Here is a 26,791-nt window from a genome sequence, read left to right on the forward strand (position 1 = left end):
CAGATAGAGTTGATTTCAGCTGGAAAGGCTCAGAGCTACATATTACTTTAGGAACTTATCTCTAATAAGGGCTCTCTCCAATATTTTAAAACCTTCTCAAATGCAGGTTTATTTTAATAGGCTTGTGTTATCAATTTTCTCCTCTGATTATCTTACACATTTACAACCTTACAGCATCTTGCCATAACTACACAGTCATTATTTTTTTTAAAGTATAGGAAACTAGGAAAAAATTTAGAAATGTTGTAGATTTTCTATTTCATTCAGTGACTTCAGAGAAGACAAGAATCAGCTTGCAACCATTTGTTTCTTGTCACAAATGTCAGGCTCAGCATTAATATGGTTGCAATGCATCTTCTTTGAATAATAATCATTTGAAGTAAAAAATTATAAAAAACTGCCACGTCTCTGTTTACATGGAAGGAATGATAGCGTGTCACAGTTTACATGCACTTAGTCTATTTCTCAGTTTTCTGAATGAGGACTTTCAGAAATCAATTCCACTTTCAGAAGTCTCTTGCCTTACCACCGTGCATACAATTAGGGCGCTTCATTTGTTGTTTCTCAATGTATAAATTTCTAAACTTCATTTATTTCTGTCTTAATGGGTAATGGATAAGAACTAGGATTAACACCTCTGTGCATGCTGTTGATAAATAGATCTGTTTTCTTTGACACTGTGATTTTTTTTTATAACACACTAGTAAACAGAGGGAATAATGCGAGTTTTGTGTCTATTAATGCATGTAAACATTGGTGTTTAAAACAGATGACAAAGGCAGCACTTACCTTCTTCAGTATTTCAGTGTTCAGCAGTGTGTAAATACTTATTTCACTGGACTCTGCTTTTGCTAGTGAACTTAAGTTGCAGCGTATAATTAAGCAAGACCTGCCTGGTCTTTCACAGTCCTACAGAAAATATGGAAAAAGCTGTTAGGCAAAGGAGGAGATAATTCACTGAAAACTGTGCAACTGTACACACTCCACTGTACACACTGACTAAGAGGCACGGTAAGTTGCTAAAAGCCAGTTCTGCTGTGCTGAAATAGCAGTTTTCAAGACCTGAAGACAACAAGGTAGTAAGACCTGCATAAAAGCAAGATAAGTGAAGTTCAGCATCCAAAATTCAGGGTGGACTCTGGTGGCCCAAAGCCCTCCCGTTCCACCCACCTTCAGCAATGTGAGCAAAGAACTCTGGCTACCAAGTGCGTGCTGCCACTTCAGGTAGCTCCCTTAATTGTAGCCATTTTAAAATCAGAAAACTGAAATTGTTAAGTATCTCCACAGGTTTACCAGATATCCCCATATCAGTATTAGTCTACATGCATCAAACGGCTGCTTGATGGTCAGCTCTCTGCTCTAGTTCCTCAGGCTGATCCATGCAAAGCTTTTAGTAATAAGCACTGTATGTTTGTTTATTTCACATGGACTTTCTTACCAATACTTTTCTGCCAGACTTCGTGAAAAAAGCAAATATAGTGTGGAAAATATTTTCATTCTCTTGGGGAACAACACACGGGTTGCGGTTTCGGTGAAAAGAGCAGTTGCCTTTGTCCTGACCAACCTGCAAGCACAAATGTACTCAGTTATTATTCTGAATTAAAATAAATGTCACAAAAAGGTCGAGTTAACCTGCCCAAAGAAGGTGCCTCCATCCGAGCTGGATGTCTGGGCTCCTATTAAGAGGCAAAAGAGAGAAATCAGCCACCTGCCATTTTAAGTCAATTGTGATACTCTGTGTCTTACATTTCTTACATTATTGGTGCTTGGCCACCTTCACTGTTTCACAGTTTTTATCTGAACAAATAAGCTAAAAGAAATCACTGTGTAAACACACAATCCTGGCCACCAAATCTGCACCTCTACCTTCAGCATAAATAGTACAAAAATAATGAAAATATATTTATATATTGCATCTTATTCACTTATCACTTATTCACTTATCCAGAAAAAGAGATGAAACAAGTGCAACACAAAAATGTACAAAAATGATCTTCAATCAAGATAACCTTGCATGAGAAAAACATTCTTACTTTCTGCTAATTATGAATATTCACTGGAGAAAATCTATTGGAATTTAATACAACCCGTGACAATAAAATATCAGCAATTTCCCCCTGCCTCCATCTTTAAAAGTTGTGTGAGATTTTTCTAGAAGACACCAAGTGATATTCCTGCATATCCTATTGCTAACTTCTCCACATCCTCCACTCTGAGGATGAAAACTTATCTCACTTAAATCATAAATGTTTTAAAAATAAAAAAAGTTTTTATTATTATTTTTTTAATTGCTGCATGCTCTGAGTCACATTCTGCATGGGCGCTTTTTAGTCAAATTAGCCAAAGTGTTGCCAAAAGATAAACAAAGCCTTATCTACATTTTAAACACTGTCTACCAGACAAGTGATGGCCAAGTCTCTTGGTAGGATAGAGCTTTTCTGCTCCTCTGGCCCACAAATACTTCATAATCTGTTCTTTGAACTGTGTATTCACATTCTGGCTTTAAATAATCTGTTCTTACATTCCCATTAGATACATACACAAGGAACTATCCAGTGTTTATAGTTTCTTGGGATCAACTGAAAATTAAGACTACAATGTTCTCCACTTGTCCAAGTCATCTGGAATAAGATTTCTTTCTTTATTGTACATAAGAGATGCACGAAGCACACTGACTTTTATTTTCTTTGAACTTTCACGTGGGAATTGGATTCAGATCAACCAGAAAGTTTATGATAAATCAAGAACAGCAAAGAATCCAGACGTACTCAGTACCTGCTCCTTCTTCCTGAAAGCTGGAATTACCAGAGATTTGGACAGATTCACGTAAAAGATAGAGAGAGAACAGTATGAGCTTCTACACTATCCCAGTCTCTAAACAGTCCTGCTTTACATCCTGTATAAACAAAATGTAAGAACAAACTAAAGCAGAAATAGCTCAGAAGACAGAAAGGCGTGATCTGGCATGAAGCAACATATATCTGGTCCTTTCTTCTATAAATGATTATATTTTCTAAAACTGAAGCTTAGACAACCTCATTCTTTTTAAAACACTTCACTTGACACAGAGGAAGCCTCCTCCAGAGGACTAAATCTGAAAATGGAAGTATCCTTCCCTGTCTGCCAACTATGCAGTAATCCTGCACAAGGCAGCTATTAAATTCAGCATCTCGGACCATATTAGGAGGGACACATTCAGAACCAAACATCTCCTGTCACCTGTGCTGCTCTGGGACATTGCAGTGGCTCACTAACAGCCTGTTTTGGTAACCAAAGATAGGTATCACCTCCAGAAAATGAGGCAGACACTAACTGCTTGCCAGAATTTGGGTGAATTCCATTGGGCAGCAATTCCGTATTCAGGTGCAATCTGTGTATCTGCAATCCAATGCAGCTGAGAAATTCTCTGTTTCTTTAAGCATACTTAGAAATATCAGAGTCACTGAATAAGGAAAAAGTAACGGAACTCTTTGAAATGAGTGGATCTATGTGAGTGAGGGTGAAATCTAGCCTTCTCAAAGGACAGGCTACATTTGTTTGATTGTTTTTCTTAGGATGGCTGTCACTTACATTTCACATCAGCTCTTATCTTCCTCACTTTTCATCTGAATAAAGGGAAGGTTCAGTCAAGCAGTCAGACAAAGGTAAGCATGGTAACTTTTCATTAAACTCTATCACCAATGAAAGATTCAGCTCCAGGAAACCAGACTATTAGACAGAAGCTCTGCACAAAGCTCCTGCTCCCATTATGCTGAGACTGAGCTCTAAAATACAAACTGTAATACCCATGTTTGAGCTTCTCCTTGTCCAAGCAAGATACTACCCTAGACACCTATTTTAATTCTTGTGACCAGTTTCATAATCTAATACATATGAAAAAAAAACATCAGAAATTTTCTTCTGAAGTTTCTGCATGAGCAAATGCTTATCATTTACAGAAGCAAGAACTGTGCAAGTCTTAGAATACATATCCAGCCTCTGACAAAGTCTTGGAGTTACTAGGTATGTGATGTACTAGGGCTTTTTGGAAATTCCCATGTAGTCTTAGGAATCTAAAAGCAGAAGAGGACTACCACCAAAATGATCTTTCCAGGGATATAATATTTCACAGAAACAGCAGAAGTGGGATGCATCTTCTGTTTGCATTCAGTGCAAGGACTATACAGTAGTCACAGAGAAAAATCAACATTCAACTCCTAATACAAGCAAACAGCAATAAACAAGGACAGAATGGAGACTGTCCTAAATCCTGCACTGAGTTGGCCGCTTGGGAAATAAAACCCTTGCCCTGAGTGGAGTACCCAGCAGGAATCCCCTGCTGCTTCCCAAGGAGGGATTTCCAAGGAGCTGTGTCAGAACAGTCTTTGCTGCAGGCTGTTACATTCTGTTTTCCAGAAAGCGTTCATCTGTTTTAAATCCTCTATAAAACCATTTGCAGCCTGGTACACTGGCAGTACAGTCACATCTCCATCACATCTCCAGCATCAAGAACAAAAGTAAAATTTTCCCCTACAAGATTTTTCTGACAGGTTTTTTTTGTTGTTTTTTCTTTTAACCAGGTTCTTCTTATGTCAGGCCATTTTTATTCTTAACTTTTCATATGTTGCAAAACACCCGAACATCAGTGCATCTTATGTATTACTTTTTTCTAGTTTTATGTCAAGCCAAGAGGCACTTCTGTCAAACTGCTCAGCTTCAAGGTAAAGGGAAGCCTGACAGAACAACACAGTGATAAAATGCACAGATTTCACTCAGATCTCACTTGCACTCCTCAACAGCTGTGGATGCCAGAAACCCATCTGTAATTTTCAAGAGGGAGAGGTTATTTTGAGTCCTTCAGCACCTTTCAACACCCAATTAGGTCCAATTTCAGCAGTGGTGATTTTTAAGAAGAGTTTTATCTATATATCCAAAATTTAAGGAACTGAAAATGACTATCTGCTGACAAACATACATATATATGTATTCCACTATTCCAATGTAACATGCATAAACATGAGGAGATAAAAGCCTGAACTCTGCAAATGTATCTTGCATAACAGGTCTCTAAAATTCACCGTATGTCTCCAGTGGCTACTATTATTCCTAATCCATAATCATATAGAAAAGCAAACCATGCCTTATGTTACCTTCCCTACTCATCAACGGCCACACATTCAGAGCCAGGTCACACTCCAACTTTATTAAATTTCCTGAAACTTGCTGTCCCATTAAAAGGCTCATTAACACGACTGAGAGACAACATTTAAATGCAACAGCCTACACGATGGGTTACTCTGCCAACTTTTGGCTTCTCGGAGACAAGACGTAACCACTGAGAAAGCATGTGCATTACTTCACGTTTTAGGAATGCTGTATCTGCAAAAAGGAAGAAATTCCCATAGGACTTCTGTGGATGCTGAATATTTAAGAGGTCTTGCAGAGCAGAAGAAAACTCGTAACAAAATAATGATTTTTAACTATATCAGCTTGCACTATGTTTAAAAGAAAGAGGTGGGAGGATATTTCAGAGTGAAAATTGTATGTAAAACATACCAGGTATATTCTATATGCATTACATCTTCAAAAAAGCATAGTATATTTAATAAAGCTGGATGGGAAAACATGTTGGATTTGTTATGAACCACAGGTATCATTCTCTCTGACTTTCTGTACACGGGTTTATGAATAAGAATACTTGGGCTGGGCTTGGCACTCCAGCAAGATCACAGAATCACAGAATGGCCAGGGTTGGAAGGGACCTCAAGGATCATGAATCTCCAACTCCCTACCACATGCAGGGCCACCAACCTCCACATTTAATACAACCAGGCTGCCCAGGGCCCCATCCAACCTGGTCTTGAACACCTCTAGGGATTGGGCATCCACAGCCTCTCTGAATAGCTGTTCCAGATGGCACCAGTGCAAGGAGGACAACCACCATACTGTCCCCAAGGAACATAGAGGGTAACCCAAAATCAATGCAATACCATTCGCATTTCTAAACCCCTAAATGGGTTTGGGGTTTCTGGCAGGAATAATGCATCCGCAGCCTTGGTACTTCACCTTCAGGGAACACCCTTTCTGCTAATATGTACCTACACTCACAGCATTTCTAGCAAGTCTAGCAAGGGGCCTTGGGCAAGCTGGTCTAGTGCCTGATCTAGTTGCTGGCCACCCTTCTCACAGCAGAGAAGTTGGAACTACACGATCTTTGAGGTCCTTTCCAACCAAAGACATTCTGCAATTCTATGATTCTAAGTCTTTGAGGGTGTTTATGAGGATGCTGGGCTATTTTACCACACATTTTAAGGTCTCAGGCCATACTGGTCAGCAACAAATTTCACTGCTGGTCTGAAAGCCAGTGAACCTTTCTAGACTTGATCTGAACCCTGTTTGACATGCATCAAAGATAAGATCCTTTTTTTTTTTTTTTTTTGTTATTATTCAGACCCTCATATCATGCATAACATGGCAATCCAGGAGAGGAAAATGAATACAGTTTCAAAATAGGGGACTAGAGAGGTCAGCTGAGGACCAAGCACAGGGAAGTGGAAATTGGCAGCCAGTATGGGGTTAAGTATGTGCATACGAAAGGAGTTTTTTGGAGGAATGAGACAGAAAAACAAGAGGAAAACGGCTGTCGCTCCCAATGATGCATTAAGTGCATGCAAACTCCCTGCTGTGTTGCTGCATATAAGAAGCTGAGCACTAATCTCATATTTAATCTTTAGCATTTTACAGCACAAACAGGGAAGAAGATGTCTTCAGCCCATTCCTCACAGACAATACTAGATTTGCACTAATGCAAAGGAATTTACTGTGGCAATAAGTCTTAAAATTTTCAGGCTTTTCCAATAAGCCTGGTTCCCCTCCTGAGATAAATCATCATCAGTTGTTAGTGACAGCCTGGAAACCAAGAGAACTAAGTTGACACAAAACAAATGAGAAGGCTGAATCTAGCCATGAAGGCACGCGATAAGTTCTAACAAACCCAACTTTGAACATGGAAAAAACATAGGGGCAAGCTCACAGAAAACACTGTGAGACACAAGATACTTGGAACTGTAATTTTAGCTGCAAGAAACACGATCAAAGTCTGAACAGAGGTCAGCTGTTTCGCAAAGTTGTTTGCATTGTTCCTCCCTGAAACGGATGCTTTTCACATCAGCCTTGGGGTATTTGGGCTCCAAAGGATGGTTTGGCTGTAGTCTTCCTGAGATTGCTGTCAGAGAGTTTTTACATATTTCTTGTCTCTTACTAGTTGTGTTTTTTTATTATTTTTGTGGTTTTATTTATGTATGCATGCTTAATTAGTGGTTCACATTTGCAAATTGGGTAATAAATAACAGACCCTCTTTTGTTTACTTAGTTGCTAACCGTAGCATTTTCACTCTAATATCAGGGAGGAACTGTATACGTATGTCTTGATTCAAAGGCTGATTCACTCCATAGTAGGCAAATGCAATGGAGATGAGTTGATAGGCATGATAATCTCACATGTCACACATACTGAGGAAAAATAAGGGCTCTGACAAGAAATTCCAGACAAGGTCAGACTTTCAACAGAAGACAAATAAGTTATGTAAATATGTTATCTGAGCACTTGCTCCATATGCCAAAAATGTTTAATATTCACAGATAATGAAATATGTTTGATTCAGAACAGTTTTGTTGATTCTGGAAATACATTTAAGAGGCACTGAAACAACAGGAAGGAATTTTTTTTTTATGATTATTATTTTTTTTAATTAACCCATTTTATACAACGCCTAAAAAGATTTTGACTGAAAATGGCAATGCTGGTAAGGAAGAACAGTACTTCAGCTAATCCATAACATAAACCCACATGGCCACAAGGAGCTACAAGATGTAAACAGCAAAGTGGGGATGTGAAAGCATTAAATAATGACAGAGGAGTATTACAGTGCAGCTCTGGTTCCTGCTTCTTCAGCAGTAACAATACCAGATGCATGTTTGGCCTAAATCTGCAGCAACTTGCAGATGTTCTTTTGACACACTCAACTGTGCACTTTAATTAAGTAAATGATTTCAATCAGCGTAATGTCGCAACATTTGCCATCACGAGACAGGCACTGGCATTGCAACCACTCCGCACATACTTAGCAGCAATGCACACAAGTGCTATTCTCAAGACCTAGTATACTACTTGCAGGGTTTAGTAATAAGATTTTTCTGATTAAAGTACATAATTTGCAAGACAGTGGCTTCTCCCTTGGCCAGAGATGAACACAGCTGGAAGAAAGACCGAGCACTCACGTGATTTATCTGCACTTTCCACACAGAAGGTTCGGGCATAAGAATGAACACCACCTTACATGGACACTAAAGGGACAGTTTACCTCTAATGTTCATGAGCTCCTTATGATATATGTCTTCAACAGCTTGAATTCCAGAATGCACTGACACGTACAATCCCTCTCCCTGTTGTGAACTGTGAACTGCTTAATCAACACATGAGGCATCAAATAAATCTCCAGGTACATCTCTTTTTTAAAAAGATCACTTGGAGTTCAGTGCTTTTACCAAGGTTTCAGCTAAATTTCTTTCTACACACTTTCTATTTTATGCAATGCATTAAACATCATTAAATGCATGTTTTTTCTTTACCTACTTATTGGACTTTCCTCAGTGGCTGTGTTAAGCTTAGGATAAAAATCTCTAAAGAGCAAGCAGATAAATACATTCCCTGCAGAGCCTGAAGAATTTGTTTGGACATTCCACCACAGCAGATGTTTGAATGCACTGGAAAGATACAGAGAGTCTTCAGAGACAGTGGACAGAAGGTAGAAGCTTCAGAGGACAATCTTGCAGATCTGTAGTAGTCTTGAAGATTAAAGATTAAGTATTTGAAGTTATGTCCTTTCTTTCCAGGACATCCTCACAGTTCTCCTTCCCCTAAAGAATGGTTTATTGATAGTTACCAGTACCTCACACAGGACTGGACTAATACTAATACTAATACTAATACACAATGCTTATTTACACTCAGATATATCAACAGTATGATAAACCCTTCTTTTATCATTCTCAGTTATGAGACCCTATACACACAAACGGCATTGTTTTCAAATCTTAAGTTTCCAGAATTGCCACTTAACCCAAAAATCCGGTATGTTATTTATAAAATTAAAAGGCTAGTTTATGATTCAGCATTTAAGAAAGACATGTATGTTAAAAGAATTAAAAAGCTCTTTCCTGAAATTTCTCCTCCTATGTTTTTTTGGCAGGAACATCTTTACAAACACTGGGAAACAGTGAAAGGATGCAAGTCTCATACTCCTTCAAAAATAAAATGAAATTAAGATTGTGTTGGCTCATTCCTTCTCACTCAGTAGTTCCTCCACAAGGGAATTCTCTGGCTGGGAAGCTTAAGGAAAACTTACTGCATTTTTTTCCCATACTTCAGCAAAACTCCCGATTGCTGTGGTATCTACCAAACCTCCTGCTTCCTTTATGAATCTCTTAACAGCTAGCATATTTAAGCAATTATTCCAAAAGACAAATTCTTTACCTTAAATTCAGCTGTATGAAAAGGCAAATCATTCATCTTTTTACATATATTCAGTCATGAAAATAGGAACTACAGGCACTTCACAAGCTAGCAACTCTTTAAATTGACTCAAAATACCAGACTCCCACATTACACTGACAGGTACTGAGTCTGGGGTGAGCACTGTGTTGCAAAATTTCAACGAGTAGGTAATTTGATAAATTCCATACTTGGCTTCAATAATGAGAAAGTCATAAGAAAATTGTTGTTGACAGTTGTTACCATGGTCTGATCTAATACATTGATCACAGTGCGTTCTTGTCCCTCCCTCGGACGGCTTTCATTTTTATAGTAATTCTCTTGAGAGATTTGTATTTTTAAATTCAATGTGCATTTTCCCTGAACTTTAACTAGCACCTGCAAAATTCACTGCTTATGTAAATACAACAGGACTATCACTGCTAAAAGATTTGGACAAAACGAATAGAAATTGTCATAAAATTTGTTCAAATCTGGTTTCATCTAAAATCCAAACTAGTAAGTCAGTCATGGAATGCTTTTCCTGCTACACTGTTTTACAATATCTAGAAGGCAATATTCAGCAAGGCATGAAAAGATTACTTTCAAACACTGCAAATGCAATGAACTCTAACCAAAGCATAGATTTTGTATAGCAGTCAGATGGTCCCAGAAAAGCTGTAAATGTAATGATTTTTTCCCATTTAGGACTTATATTAAGGTCCTAGCTCAGGAAATAATTTTATGGCTAGGCATCTTTTCCTGAATAACAATGATAGCTTAAATAAGAACGAAGTTCCTCTTTACTTAAGGCGCTTCAGTTTATCGTGCTGCTGTTAGGAAGGTGCTTAAGGGGGATCTTTCTGAGCTGCTCTGGGGTCTCACTTCCCATGGCTGCAGATGACTGTGCCATGTTGGACTGCAGCATACACTCTTGCCCTTCCTTGCAGCCATGCTGGTGCCAGTTTCTCCTGAGTGACAGAGCTCCCAAGGCTGATTCAATCGCTATTACAGAGATGCTCTGCATGGCAGGGAAAAAAAACCTTCAGCTACCTACACAAAATGTTTTGGAAAAGTCATTTAAAGAAGCTATCAAAGTGAAGAGGCAAGAAGGTCACCAAGTTTTGTACAATACACTCTGAAATTAGTAATTTCCTGCAGCAATCTAGTTATGCTTTTTAAATATGGTGCCAAAATATGTGCATGTGAGTGTCTGCAGGGGGGAATGACTAACAGAAAGGGATAAAATATTTTTTGCTGTAAGTCTGAAACCTTCCTACACAAATCTAGTATCAGTGGTAGCAACCACCAGCAGCATAACTGCAAGAACAACATCTTGCTACATCAAATACTATCAGCAAATATTTGTATCTTCGCATGCTGGGACTGCCTATAGATGTTTTCAGAGCCTGATACTTCAAAAGACAGAAATGAAACAATTTTAAACTGGCTGCCAAGAAAAAAGGGGTTTTCTACATAATGATACAAAGGTTTGTCTCCTTAGGTGGAGCATGCAGTGGTGAGCTTGACAATCCCATCAGATACTTCAAAAGCACTCACACACTGTTACCACTTCAGAGAGTTCTGACAGTCACCCTTTGCAAATGGTTTTAAACATCAGCAATGCAGTTGTGAAAGCATCTGATTCTTCTGATTCTTACCCTGGAGAATAGCAACATACAGATACTAAGCAAAAGTTATATTTGAAGTTTTAAAATTGCAAAGATCCTAAAGCTACAACCTAAACAAAACCACAAGCAGCCTGGGAACTTTCATTAAACAAGACAGCAAGTACTAACTCTTCTCTTTCAAATCTTCCTGCTCCTTATAGATATTACTGTGCAAGTGCCAGGAAGAAAAATGACATGAGTGCTACACAAAACCAAAAGATGTAACTAAAAGACTTCTGACTCTGAAACTGATTCCATTTTACTCTTTCTTTCAACATTCTCATGAAAAAGGGATGTTTATTTCAACAGTTACCCTTATTGAACACAACAGTCTGTGCTGTAATCCTGTGCTCAGGCAACTATTGATTTCAAAAACAACCTGGAAGATGCTTTCCAACTCCAATTCTATTAATTTCCAGTCTAGCTTTTCTTTACCATTCAAATCTTACTAATACCCAGATTTTAAAAATGCACAATTCAGGTCTTACCTGATGAGAAAGAAGGAATGGAGAAGGGTGAAATGAATATGTAAAGCATAATAGGACAACTGGATTACATTTCTTTGTCCTTCCAACAGAAAAAATTTCTTCCTTTGCTTTCTAAACAAGGAGTGATGGGAACACTGAACCAGGAACAAGGGACTTGAGATAACTGGAACTTCCAAGGTGAACAGAAGTAGGATTCACAAAACAAAAGTTTAACATGTTTCTCTCTCTGGAGATAATTAGCAAAGTCTTTTGGAAATTCAAGAATAATAGATAGATTTTATATTGCCAGTGGAGACAGGTAGGGGCTTCTACAAACTTGCTCCTTTGCCTATCTCTCTCCAGGAATTACAAGAGTAATAAAACATTCTAAGTATGCTATTATTAGCAATTAATACAACAGTAATTACTATACTTAGATATCAAAAGTTACATGCTGGGACTGTCTTTCTCATCAGAAAATGAGAACAATATGTCTTGCCTTCTAGCTCCTTGCTCAAAATTCCCTTTTATTTCAAGTCTTTGAAGAAAAAATAACCTTCAAGGTGTGCATCTCACTTTTAACAAGATTCTTACCCCACTAATGATAAAAACACTGTTTTTCATACCCATGGTGTTGATTTTCCTAAGCAGGATCTTAAAAATCAGTACTTGCTGGCCCACACGATGTTTAGAACACAGAATAACTCAGTTAGAAGAGTACTTCAGATATAAAGTCCAACTGCCTTACTACTTCAGGGCTAACCACAAAGCTCCTTGAACACTGAGTGGTATAGGGCACCAACCAACTCTCTAGGAAGCCTGCTCCATTGTCTGTCCACCCTTCTGGCACAGAAATGTTTCCCAATGCCCAGTCTTACCCTCCCATAGTACAGCTTTATGCTGTTCCCACCCTGCCATCAGTGCCCAGGAGCAGAGCCCAGCATCTCCTCCAGGTGATGCAGAGAGCAGTGAGGTCACCTTCAGCCTCCAGGCTGGGCAGCCCAAGTGTCTCAGTCTCTCCTCACATTGCATGTCTACCAGCTCCATCACCAACTTTCTTGCTTTCCTCTGGACCCTTTCAAGCACCTTAATACCCTTTTTATATAGCGGAGGACAGAACTGCACACAGTATTCAAAGTGAGACTGCACCAGTGTTAAATATTGTAAAGGAATGTTTGCAACACTAGCTAGCTCCTTCCAAAAACCCACAAGTGAACAGGGCACTTGTCCTGGTTTGTACCATGCAATTGTTTAATTCTGGTGATAACTAACTGACCAACCAGCAGCCCTTTACAGCTTGTTTCCTCCAGATGAGGAGTGAGGATCATCCATGTGCACTGCAGCTGGCTCCAGGTGCAAAAAGAAAAATGTGGTTTCCAGCTGTTAGTCTCTTGCTCCTCATAATGGTGTTTACCTTAGCTGGAAATTAAATAAACAGGAAGGCAACAATCTGATCCAGTTCTGTAAAGCCAACACTGGTGTAATCCCGGACTCCTTGCTAATTTATTATCAGCTTCAGGAAATACCCTGGCTAATTTGGCAGAAGCTCCCATTGTGAAAATCTTTCTGGATGCCCTGGAAAGCAGCTTCTTGGCTGGCAAGTGAAGCAGTGATTCCCTTGCCCTCCAAATTAGCTGGATACCCAAAGGAAATTACTAACCTTTCAGTTCGAAACCAAAACACAGACAAGTATAATGAGTCCTGTTTTCCTCTGTGAAAAACAGATAATCAATGGCCTGAAGAGTGCAGAATTTCTGTTAATGCTAACCCTCCTTAATTCTGAGTGAAGCTTTCTTTGCCATCACCTGGAGTATGACAATCTTACCAGCAAGCTGAGGGACCACTCTTTTAACCTGCCTTAAAACCTCTGCAAGAAAGCAAATAGAAAAATACACAGAAGGAAAGTTTTTCTTATTTGCTTCTAAAATATCCTTTACCACTGCAGGCTTTAAATATCTACTATGAAAAGTCAATGTCTGTGGTGAAATTCCCTAGTTAAAATCACTTGTAAAATTTCTAGTATTTCCATTCTGTTTAAACTTAAACTGGGAGGTTGTTCACTTGCTTATTCTGTAATTTTCTTTCAATTATCCATTCTCTTTTATGTCTGGCTTTCACTGTTGACTTTTTTGCGGTTTTGTGCTACATAAACTCCCAAGACCCCTCCAAAAGAATGTGAACATCTCCAAAGCAGAACTCTGAATGTCAAAACATCTTTGTGACCTGAATTTCTCTGGAAGAAAACCTTAAAACAGTTTCTGCAATAAAGCCAAAAAGCTTAGAGCAAAGGCAAAAGAGGAAGCATGAGGGCTGTCATTTCCTCCAGGAGCAGCGAGGTAATAACTCCTATTAACACCTCCCAGAAATGCAGACCATTCCAGTGGGCCATATGTGACTCTCTTCCTTTAATTATTTTTGTGACTGAATGAAATTCTAGGTCAGTCAACACACTGAGGAAGACTTAGCTCTTGTCTAAGTTTGTGGATATTTGTGTATATTTGTGTTTATTTGAAACACAAACTCCAGTGTTTTTGCTATGGTAAAGGTTTTTACTTTTTCACCTATAAATTTCCCTGCTGTACTGTACACCAGAGAAGTGCCAAAAATACTGTGAGCTTTCAAAAAAAGAGCTTAAGCTCTTAAGCTTAAGTTATAGATAAACAACAATTCCTGATCCTCTGTATTATCAGCTATTCTGAAAGGTCCAGCAACACTGACACCTAGGACTGCTGGAAAAAGGTGTAATCACAGAGAGAACACAATCACCTCTACTACTCTAGTAGAACTCTAGTTCCTACAATGTTCAAAACAAGCAAATGCTTGAAATCTTGAATTAATATACTTACACAAACACTTCTGAATGTCATCTTTCCTTGCCTTTTCATAGATCATTCCAACCTGCAGCTTTTAGGTTATTTAAGTATATTTGGTCTAAGAAAAGATGAAAAACTGCATGATTTTGGCTCCCTTTTCAGTCAATAAAAACTCAGTGTGGGAGAAGTACGAGGAAAGAGAGCAAAATGGTTTTTCTGTTATCATACCACAACTTGGGAGACATGGGTTCAGGGCCTATCACATACAGGACAAATTACACAGATTTACTGTGTAACCTACAGCAAAACATTTGGTGTTTCAATTATTTACCTGCAAAGTAGGGATAACCACTATCCCAGACATGATTTGCTTGGATAATACTTATTAGCAAGTCAGAGGTGCTCAAGAAATCAACTGTATGCTGGGTTGCATCAAGAGAAAAACGGCCAGCAGGTCAAGGAAGGTGATTCTGCCCCTCTATTCTGCTCTCGTGAGACCACACCTGGAGTACTGTGTACAGTTCTGGAGCCCCCAACACTAGATGATCAGAGAGCTGAAGCACCTCCTCTTTGAGGACAGGCTAAGAGAGCCAGGGCTTTTCAGCCTGGAGAAGAGAAGGCTCTGAGGAGCAGCCTCCCAGTACCTGAAGATGGCCCACAGGAAAGCTGAGGAGGGACTTTTTATAAGGTCATGTAGCTACATGACAAAGGGAAATGGTATTAGACTGGAAGAGGGTAGATTTAGATGAGCTACTTAGAAGAACTGTGAGAATGGTGAGACACTGGAACAGGCTGCCTAGTGATGCTGTGGATGTCCCCTCCCTGGAAGCACTCAAGGCCAGGCTGGATGGAGCTGTGAGCAACCTGGTCTAGAGGGAGGTGTCCCTGCCTATAGCAGGGGGTTGGAATTTGATGATCTTAAAGGTCCCTTCCAACCCAAACCATTCTATGATTCTATGACAATTCTGTGATATACTCCAAAGCAATGGCTGAACTAATGCAGGGTGTACCAGCATATCATGCAAAAACATAAAGCCATACTCATCTACTACAACACTTCAGCCTGCAATACAAATGTGTTTCTCGACAGCAGTTTGAAATTTCTACAAAAACAGGTTACAAAATACATGTCAAATAATGCTGGTATGAATTCAACCTGTTGTTGGGGAAAAAGGGATGTAAACCCCACAGGCATATTAGCACAGTACCCAGTGCCACATTGATCTCCTTTAGGCAAGCCATCTCAAGTAAAAACAGCAACAAGAAACAGAAAACCTTTTTACAAGTGTAGTGCAAGAGTTGAGGCTTTCGTCTTCTTTTTTAACAGCCATTCAAAACCATATAGACCGCATAACCTTGTCAGTGCAAATTCGAGTTTTAAGTAGAAATGATGACAAATTATGTCTGGAAATTAGCCCTTATACACCATGTGGGTGGCATGCACAGCAGCTAATTTAAGTATGCAAAACAGGTGTCTTGTCTAAGACAATTTCTGCAGATTTCTGGAAGAGTCAGCATCAAGAAACAAGCAGTGCCACTTCAAAGAGGACACCAGCAGAGAAAATCTGTTAAGATGACTCCCACATTTCTGGTGGAGCTGTGAACACACATATTCACACAGCACAGAGAGATGGGAACAGTCAAGGACATGAGTCAGGATCCTCTGTCCTGCAGTGTGTCCAAGAGAAGGTGGTTATCCACATATAGGGATGGGCTAAACAAAACAATGTGATGTGATGGAAAGCAAGATGGGGAATTATTGCAGTCTAGTTAGAGAAGCGCCACCTGAGTACACGGCTACTGCCTTGCAAAAGTTATGCTGTTGAAATCATGGAATATTTGCAATAAATGGCGACAAACTGGGGAGTGATTGCTATTTTCTTTTGTTAACATTGCTTGGGAAAACAGAAGGGGACCACACAGGGAAGGGAATGGCCTGGGTTGAAAAGGAGCACAATGCTCATCCAGTTCCAACCCCCTGCTATGTGCAGGGTCACCAACCACCAGCCCAGGCTGCCCAGAGCCACATCCAGCCTGGCCTTGAATGCCTCCAGGGATGGGGCATCCACAACCTCCTTGGACAACCTGTTCCAGTGCCTCACCACCTCTGGCTGAAAAACTTCCTCCTAATATCCAACCTAAACCTCCCCTGTCTCAGCTTAAAACCATTCCCCCTTGTCCTGTCAGTATCCACCCTCGTGGATATATATAACCTCAACCATACCCTTCAATAGCACAAATCTTGGAAACCTCTTGAGTGATGTCTTTTTGGATCCTCATTGGCAATGATTCAGTGACACAGTTACCTGTGTATGAGGGATGGTAATATTTTTCAGCTAAAGGCCTAGAAAAGAGCCTAACCACAAAGCAAGTAGAATACTTCTATTCAAGAAAACCACAAACTGATGGAATGAGATGTTTTTTTCTCATAAAAACAGACTACTCTGATTTACCTCAGTAGTGAGGCTTCCCAGTATTGGCCACCACAGTATAAATGATGGTATTTCAGTGGTTTAACAAAAGCTTTGAAAATAATAAAAATATATTAAAGATGAAATCTAAGAATGTGTCTTATTTACCACAAATTACTTTGGTTTTCTTTGTAGCTGATATAAAATCAGCCTTTGAAAAATCTTATGTTGAAAGAATAAATTTCACTGATATTTACATTTGTTTGAAGGTCAGAAAGGATAACTTATAGCACGCAATACAGAAAAATATAAGCAAGTCACTCCAAAAGTAATGCCTCCTATTTATTTCCATGAAAACTGCAACAAAGAGCACAAGAAAATCACTTGATAGAGCAAATTCTCAGCTACAAAACACTACTTTTCAACACTATCACCACCATTATCTGTTGCATATTCACCAGCAGTCAGTAAGAACCTGCATGTTGCGTTCAGCAAAATCTGCAGACATTTCACTACCTCTCTGAGCAATTGAATACATGGTAATGTACTCACCATCATCTGCTGAACGTGAAATATTTCAGCTCCAGTAGCAGAGAGGCGGTTTGGAAATGAAACGTCAAGAAAAGCGCCAGGAAGAGTGCTTGGTCCAGCATTATAAACCTGTAAGAAAAATAGGCAGATAGATGTATTAAAAAGCCCTGAAGAAATATAACTGCTCATAAGTAGGAAATATTTGTATAACCAGAGCTGGGAGCGTAGGTACATTTGAAAAAAATTCTAATAGTGTGCCAGCTTTATAATCTTTTCAGATAACACCTTCTCCTTTCAGTATCAGGATGAAGTCAAAGGATTACTTTGCCTAAAAGTCTTTAACGATAGCCCACACAAGTGAGATGCAGATTTGGAGGATAATTACCAGTCATCAATACAAATAGCATATGATTTCTATCTTTTACACAGAGACACTACTAGTACTCTTAAGTGTTTTGCTAACACCACCCAGAAGACTGTAAAAAATATTGCTATTTCTACCAACATCCTAATTTCCATCAGGTAACCTCTGCAATATATTCTGCGTGTGTTTTTCTTACAGGGAAGAGTAATGATGATTGTGACTACTGAACTGTAGGCATGATGAACTGAGCTGCCAAGAAATGCATGTGAACAACTTCCAACCAAGATCTGGGGTTTCCAATTAAATGAAACTCTTAGTGGAAAAACGTTGGCTTTCTATCAAATCCCCCACAACTTCTCAACCAAAACTCAAAGAATTTTCAGTACACCGCTGAAATATATCCAGTGAAAATTGCTAAATTTGTGGCTTTTTGCTGAAGAGAAAAAAAATCCATGGACAAATGTCTATTAAAGTAAGTTTTCATGACTATCTGTATTTTTTTTGATCAGGGAAAAATATCTCCTCGTTGTTTCTAGCAACACATGTATAAATGCAAACAATAAAAATATTAAGCTAATAGAATATTTATCTGCTCTGAGACAGTACCGTGACAAGATGAAGTAACTGGTCTTTTAACTGTGTAAAGTACCAATATTAAAAACAACAGATATTCATTCTTCAAACACTTTATATTTGAAGAAATGCCTGACTGATAAAGAGAATCAGTTCACAATGTCAAATCCTCACAAAAGCCCCGAGGCTCCAAGCAGGGGGGAAATCCCACTACAACAGGCATGGCAACAACTGCATGAAATACAAATATAATGTTTCATGTAAGACATTTTAGAAAATGCTGGTTACATCACTGAGATCAGATATAAGAGTTAATGCAGAAAAGGCATTTTCATTGCACATCCTGTTACCCCAAAAAATTGATGTATAGATCTCTTTCCTTATTAATATCCTACATGGTAAAGATTTTCATATGTATAAAAAACTCTACAAAGCTCTGTAATTTTGTAAGTCATTTCTTCTTTCGGTTAAGAAACTATTACTTTTCTCCATCTGGAGAAGATTAATAAATGGCAGGCAAATCATTAAATACAAGCAAACAGTGATACAAACCATGCTCTGCCCATTATGAAACTCTACCCTTTCTCTCTGACAAACAGATATGAGGTTTACCATGTTATTGGTGAGCAGATCTGTGACTTGTTACTGTGTTGTTTTCCACTCTCATATGGGGAGCAACCTTATTAATATTGCAACTCACAAGTGTGTGTATGAAAGGCAAGAGAGTAGGAGAGGATAAATGGTGGCTCTGCCAATATATAGACTCTCTCTTCTTTACCTACTATCACTTCATTTTATTGAAAATAATCATCTAGTTAAAGCATCAGTACATCTGTTCTTTATCTGTTTCTAACCAGTATCTGGCTGGGGAGAAGAGAAGACCTATAAAACCCCAAGAATGGAATCAGTATCATAAGAATTAATAGCCTAGTTCACAAAAGCTTTAATGTCCTGAAATTCTGCTTTCAGTCCTTTTCAGTAAATAGCTAAGGGCACTGCATGACAGTGGGGGTTTAATTGCTCTGGCCCACAGTCTGTCCACAGAGGCTGACATGTGTTATTCATTATGAGCTGAGTGGCATTCATGCCTAGGAGAACAGAAAGGGGAAAAAAGGTGAAAGACTATTTTTCACAATCAACGATTCACCCACCTCTGCCGGATTTATCATTCCCTAGTTCCATCTAGCGGTCAAAAATGATTTGAAGTGCTTGTAATAGAGACAGTCATGGCCATGAGACAAGTTTATTTTGGTCCCATCACAAGAGCTTGTTGCAATAACTGTTCCATATACTTTACAAGATCAGGATCCCAACTGACATGTGATTTTAAATTTATAGATAACGTTTGAATAACACTGATATGCTATGAGTCATGCAATGAAACCTTCTCACACCACGTTTTTGGTTTTACATTCTCTTTCCTGCACTAGACTCTCATCAGTAACGTTATAAATATTTTTGTACTAGAGGTATTTGGCCTAGTCAGAATCCATTGCACAGGTACAACATGCTTGTTCTCATGGATGAAGACTGCCCACACCTCTGCTCAATGACCATGACACTGAAAAGAATTACTTCTCCCATTTGATCCTGAGACTGCATTCAAGATGTGGCACTTGAATAACTTTGTACTTGGCACACGATGAAAAGTAAAACAGAAACAAACAGTAGCAGTATGAAACCATGAAAGTGAGACGTCCTGTTTGTAATTATTGTAACAGTGTATTCAGACAAGGAAATACACCATCCCTGTACAAATGAATCCCTGTAAATACGGCATCCAATCAAGAATGCACTGCACAGCATACTGTGTTATGGAAGCAAGCACCAAAGCCCTTAGTGCACCGAGAATAAAAGATACAAAGCTAGAATGTACTGTCAAGCAAGAATTTCAGTTTTACCTGCAGTGTGAAGTTAAGAGACTGGAAACGGCATTCATGGCTTTCCAGCTGAACGAAATTGGATGCTTCCACAGAGTCACCATAGAAAAAGGAAGTAGGGAAGACTTCCCTGAAAGATCAAGACACGGATTTAGTAAGTTTTCATTGCCACCAAAATTAAATATATTTGTGGTTTGCTAAATCTCACTGCTTGCTTTCTGGCCATGGGAAGTTCTATGGAACCATGTTACACTAATGCAGTATTTTTCATTTGATTTCCTCTTGACAACAGTAGGTTACACAACCAGCATCTCAAGTGATCTGGCTTAACATCCTATCGTAGAAGGAAGCAGACTTACTTTGATTACTTTTTCTCTTTTCCTATCACAAAAACCTTCTCCTGGCCTATGGCCCTTCCCGTGGATGATATGTGGAAGTCCTTTAGCACGTGTAACACATGAAATCCCTGCACTACTGAGTTCATCTGAAGTACTAACAAACAGGATTATTTTCAGTTACTTACTCACTAAAATAACACTTCAATTTGATCTACCACTTACAGAGCATTTCATGAATAAACACCTCATTAGTTATCACTGGGTTTATGATTTGCAGATGGTTAAAGGGAAGAAAAGAGGGGGATATGACTTGCTTTAAGCTACAGTCACAGAGGCCAAGTTCCCTCAGCTACTCTTAGCATCTTATTACAAGGTAAAATGCAGTAAGGTTCTATCAGAAAAGACTCTGAAGCATGATAGTACCTAGAAATCCAAGACAGGAGGACTAGGAGTGCTTTAAGCATTCTTTGTGCTTCCTAATGTCAGAGTGCACCACTGGCTGGAAATGGTCCTGATGTAATTTTATATAGACTGCAGTAAGAATTTGTCTAAAACTCCATTTTCTTCCCAGGCTGTTCTTTTGATCAGAGGTTTCTGAGGCAGGATTTTAAGCCTGTTTAGGTACATTTCCTTTTTTTTCTGGTCTCTTGACCTGCCTCCTATGGCAGGGATCAGTAGGGCAAACAGCAGGAGACAAACTTTACTCCTCCCATCCACAGTGCTGTGCCAGTAGGCTCCTTCCAAGCATGTTACAAGCCCTCTGGGATATTTATCACAGGAATTTGCTCTCACAGACCCACATAAGGATAACTAATTAAATTAGGTTTTAAAGACATACTGTCTGAAGAAGAGTATTCCTAGTATTATTTGGTATTGCTTGGCAATGGTGCACCTGCCAATAAATCAAACTTTTCTCCGGTAGTTGGACATTTCTGTGAGCTGGAGTCAACTAAGCTTTGTCTGTGTAAGAGGAAGAAATCATCCAAATAGTCAGGTGGGGCTGAAAACTTCAGGAGCATAATGCATTAAAAAAATATATATATATATATATAGTGAAGAAAAAGAAGCCTAATTTGTACCAGGCTTTTGGTTTGTAGTATTCTGTAGGTGGTGAACAGAGATCTAAAGGCACGTTATTTCTTTTGTGTCTGTAAAGCTGTATAAAATCTGTGTAAAAGCAGTGCCAACTAAGGGATCCAGAGTTACATTTCTACAGTCTGTAACTCTGAAAATGCTCAGAAACTTTCAGAATATGCTGCTTCTCAATATAGAGAAGAACTTTATCCTTGCTAGCCATCTTGTGAGGTCTGGTAGTCTTCATGGTGGCTAAACAGACCTTTGCCTCTTGCGGACAATACTGATGAGTTTTTACTTCCCAAGTTTAGAAATGAATGTCAACTTCTGCAGCCCACACTGATGCTACTTCAGCCCCCGTGACCAGGTCACTCAACTCCAACTTGAGCACTATGTTAGGGGTCAGTTTATTTGGACTAATCCTAAATGTTTCACTCAAGACGTAAAACTGTGATTTTTAAGAGGAAGAGGAGAGCTCTGAGTACAAAGGAAGGAACCTGCACATGTCCAGTCCCTGGGAGAGGACGGTGGCTATGTATTGTGTAAGCGTATCAGTCAAAGGGTGAGTGATGTTCCACAGTTAGTATTTGGATGCTCTGCAGACTAAGAAGCAGAGGTAGTGGGAAAGGAGATAGAAGCAGAAGCAAATTCTGATTGTGAAATTAAACAGAAAGGCAAACAACTAGACTCTACCAAGATCCTTAAAATCCCATAACATTTGACCCTAACCTTTGGCCTGCTGATTCTCAATCATATCTTTAAAGGCATGCCTTACAGAACAAGATAGGATTCACTTTTCCTATTTTTATTTTATTTAAAGTTCCATCGTATCCACAGAATCACGTGAATTCAAATATGATCACTAAAATATCTACAATAAATTTGATTTAAATAAATTAGTATTGTTAGAAAGGAGTGAGAAAGAGTTACAGTGCTGGAATGTAAAGAATGACAAATAAAATTCCCAGATAGGGAATGAGGTTGTCCTTATTTCCAGAGTCTGGGAAACAAGAAAAGAAATCAACATTCCACTACTTGTAAACAAAGAGAAAAATTCCGTTTTTCACTCCAAGAGGCTTACATGTTATTGTTAGGATTATTAGCATTTTTTTTGTTTTCATTTGATGACTGGTACTTACCCATTGATAGATGAGTCCACTTCATGCATCAGGGGCACTGATAGGGTCAGAGTATTATCATGCAGAGACTCCACGCGCTCTACGTTTCCACTGTGCCAGAAAGAAAACATGAACATACTGTAAATCCCCAGCCTTTGTAATATCTCACAGTTACACAGCTACTGTCCCTATGTTTTGTACTCTGAACTTCTCTTTTTGAGCGATGTCACCACTCCTTAGGAAGCCTCTCAGAGGGTAGGAGTTACATCTCTTCACCCCACTTTGGAGGGGGCACATGTACACAGTACATACTTTGTGGTTACCCCTCTGTGGATGGGACATGAACAAGCACCAGCTGAAAAACCATATTTGAAAAAAGCAGTCAATCCAAAGGGAAGTGCTGTCATCATTCACAAGGACATTTAGGTATAAATGCAAGGACTCATTTTTCCCAGCCTGACTGTACATCAGTTTGGGAGGATCACAAAATGAAAGTACTACTTTCTATCTTTAAAGTCAGCTGCCACCACTGGTCAAAAGCAGAAGGAAAGAAAAGTAAGTAATCATCTCTTACTTCAGTCATTTTATTTCAGTATGAAGATTTATCTATTAAATCCAGGAAGGGCTCCTGAAATGCAAGCACAACACGCAAACTTGTAAATATTCTAATTCTGGAGGTGAGCCTGCTTGGTGAGTAGCAGCTCAGAAGATATGTTGCATATACTTCCAGACTCTTTAGTAGTGACTAATTGCTTTCTGCCTTGCTGTTTGCTGGATTTACTCACAAATCAAACTGGGAAAAGATATGCTCCCATTTACTTTAGGACAATGTCACTGAGGGAAAAGAAGCAAGCTGTAACACTTCAAATGATACACCATTTATATGATCAGTTGCTTAATTTGGTCCCAGGAGAAAAGAAAAAAAAGATTTAACAAAAATTGGATGGACTCAGTAGGAGTCTGAAATAGAGGCATTTTTCATCTCAGATATTGAGATACTCTGGTGGCAAGTAGAACAAGCATGTGGAATTCCATACAGATTTCAAATGTATGCAGTTAACGCATTTCAAAGTTCCTGTAGAAAAGGAGAACATCACACACTGAGTCTAATTCTAGCAAAATACTTCACTCCAGGAAGCAATGGAAGAGTTTTCTTGGTGCTTAGTTTCTCCTTTGCTGTCTCACTACTGAACCAGCCTCTCTTGCTATAGGTGCTTATATGGAATTTGCAGCTAGAAGGGACAAGCAAAATGGCTGCCTGCAGGGCAATACTTACATTCCCACAACAGCATAGTACAGCTAACAGCTTCTCTATCCCCACACAATTCTGGAGGACTAGCTCCAGTTTTGTGTGGGAATAAAGTCCATATTCATTGCTGTCTATCCACAGCACATAATTTTCCTGTCCACTTCCTTATCACTGACTTCAACCAATGGCTCCCTGTTGCAGACCAGCAACTCTTGTGGTAGAAGATATTACTATTATTTGACAGTGAGGGAACTGAGTAATTTGCCCAAAGATAGAGAGGAAACAAGGGTAGTTCTGCACTGGGAAGTGCACTGTTGCCTTTGGAGGTTCAGCTGAATCCTTCACAAAACAACTGTCCTCCAGTCCACCCTGCTGAAATGAAAGACATTCTCTTAAGCTCTCAGAGCATTTGCACTATGTGCACAAGCTGCTATCTATAACTTCACCCCATCTAAAGGCACCAGCCAACCCTCCTCACTGGTGAGGCATAGTAATCTCACGGAGTGAGGTGACTGAGGAGAGCCCTGTGCTATCCAAGGCATGGAAATGAGGGGTACAAGCTGGAAAATGCTGGCTGGGCAAATTTAAAGCAGCCGTGACCTATCTTTGCAATGGCTGGCATTCACCCAGCAGATCCTGATACATCTCCCTGCCCCAGAAATATTATGGGGTCATCTAAACACACGATCAGCTACTTTTCACAGAGTAAAACTTGCATAATGTGCAAGCCATGGCCTTGCCCACTTGATGTGAGCTCTCACTGTCAGCGTTTCATAGCAGCCCCACGTGCTGCAGGATCTTGTTCCCCACCTACAGCTGTTATAGGAGCAGTCACTCAGCAACTGCAGGATCTTGTCTCTCATTCCCAGTAAGCCTGTGAGGCATCAGAATGGGGAGGCGAGCTGTTGAAATGCCATTTTCGATGTTGTAAAGTATGAAGATTGCCTGTGGAAGTGGCAACAACCAGTCCCCTACTCAGCATGCCAGAGCAGCAATTTATGACCTAGGTTAATGAAGCTGTGCTACAGTCTCCAAATAAACACCCAGACATTGCCTTGCCTTAAACGCCCACGGAGACTACTTCTTTTGTAGCAAATCATCCTGGGTGCCACACCTTTCATTTCACTCCAGATAAAGTGATTGTGCTTACATTATAAGGCCACTGGCTAGCATTTGGCACTATCCTACTGCAGTGCCCGATGCAAATGCCCTTTGGGCAGTGTCCCATTCAACTGCTCCACGCATCTGTCAAACCTTACTGAAGATCCAGAGTGGGGAAAAAATAGACATGTAACTTTGGAAACTGTCAGTAAGATCTCTGAGCATCTGATGAAAGCATTTTTCTTTTCTGGTTTGCATCCAAGCATACTTATTTCATTTAAATGCTGGAACAAATGGGTCTGTCTGGTGCTGATCGTCAAGTACAGCTGAGCTGAGCTTGATACACAGCCCAAAGGGATGAGCAGAGAAACACAAGGGCCTTCCAACTGAAAGAACACAAAATGCTCCTTCAGAATCACAACTGCCTGGCAAACAGAGCCTACACACAATTCCACCTCACTTCTCAGGAAGGTAAGCCACGTGTTTCCTCTGTGTTATCAAAGAAGAAGCATTTAGCTTCAGTCATTCAACCTCATTTACTACACATGCATGAGCTGATGACTGCTACCACACAATTGCTAAGGATATGCAGTGCACACATCATGCAACAAAGAAGATCCAAGTTATCAAGACACGGAAAAGTTCTCTTACCTTTGGGCAGTGACAAGGAAGGTCAGTGTTTCCTCTTGTCCAGACAAGTGGCTTGTGTCAAAGATTACACTGAACTCATACTGCACAAAGAAAAAGTGGCATTTAGAGACTGTTTCAAAACACACTTATTCTGAAGCTTCACCTACATTCTACTGGTCTAGCAAAAAACAAGTAGCATATTTTGATATTCTTAATAAAGCCCCCTCTACTGCAGAGTAGCAAAGGTTTAACTTTGCAATTCCTAGGTTGTTCAAATACTACAGAATCTGATTTTTTGTTGTGAGAAGGCCTTTATTAGAATTGCCACTCAAAGATGTTTTGGGAGCAAATTATCTGCCAGTGGAAGAGCTTTTAGCATAAGGAGATCATTACTGAAATTACCTCAGCACCACTGCATGCACTCATTGCTGCCCAATAAATCTCCCATGAATCTTTCATGCACAGACATGCACACACACTGGGAACAACCAGCAGTAGCTAAAGCACCATCCAGGCCACTAACCAATAATCAGGTGTTAATTTTGAATTGAGAATCTACTGGGTTGATCACTGTAGCACTACATTAAATATTCCACACAGCAACATTTCTATTTAACTCCAAAGCCCAGGTGAAATGGTTTCCAAATTCATGCTAATTTCAATGGCTTGAAGGAGAGGAGAGGAGAGGAGAGGAGAGGAGAGGAGAGGAGAGGAGAGGAGCGGAGCTACGGAACTACGTAATTCTGAAGCGAAACACTGAAATTCTTAAATTCCAGGTGATATTTTGCTATTGCAATTTTTTCCATTTGCTACTGCATTTTTTCCATTATGCTTTATATCTTTTTAAATGTTTCAAAAGAACATATTGCAAGCAATAAATAATATATTAAAAAAGAAAACAACAAAAACACGAGCTCAAGTGTTGTGGCAATTCAAACAGAAAGGATAAATTTTTAACATTTAAATTTTCTAAAAAAATTCAGATACATTTTGTTCAGATCATCCTGAAATTATGCCTCTTCTCAATTCCTGGGTTGATTACTGTATATGATTACTGTACA

The 26,791-nt window shown here is 39.4% G+C and overlaps 1 protein-coding gene across 1 annotated transcript in view; it reads right to left on the reverse strand.

The window, feature by feature from the left end:
• Positions 1-26,791, reverse strand: part of ITGA9 (integrin subunit alpha 9) — a 207,864-nt gene that overhangs the window by 29,598 nt on the left and 151,475 nt on the right. Inside the window, exons 19-24 of the mRNA XM_019616789.2 lie at positions 25,752-25,831; positions 22,772-22,861; positions 20,242-20,350; positions 17,425-17,532; positions 1,439-1,564; positions 790-909 (exon numbers count right to left, since the gene is read on the reverse strand). Coding sequence (XP_019472334.2) covers positions 790-909; positions 1,439-1,564; positions 17,425-17,532; positions 20,242-20,350; positions 22,772-22,861; positions 25,752-25,831 — 633 coding nt within the window. The remainder of the gene's footprint in view (positions 1-789; positions 910-1,438; positions 1,565-17,424; positions 17,533-20,241; positions 20,351-22,771; positions 22,862-25,751; positions 25,832-26,791) is intronic.

This window comes from Meleagris gallopavo, chromosome 6, assembly GCF_000146605.3.
Source record: "Meleagris gallopavo isolate NT-WF06-2002-E0010 breed Aviagen turkey brand Nicholas breeding stock chromosome 6, Turkey_5.1, whole genome shotgun sequence".
NCBI lineage: Eukaryota > Metazoa > Chordata > Aves > Galliformes > Phasianidae > Meleagris > Meleagris gallopavo.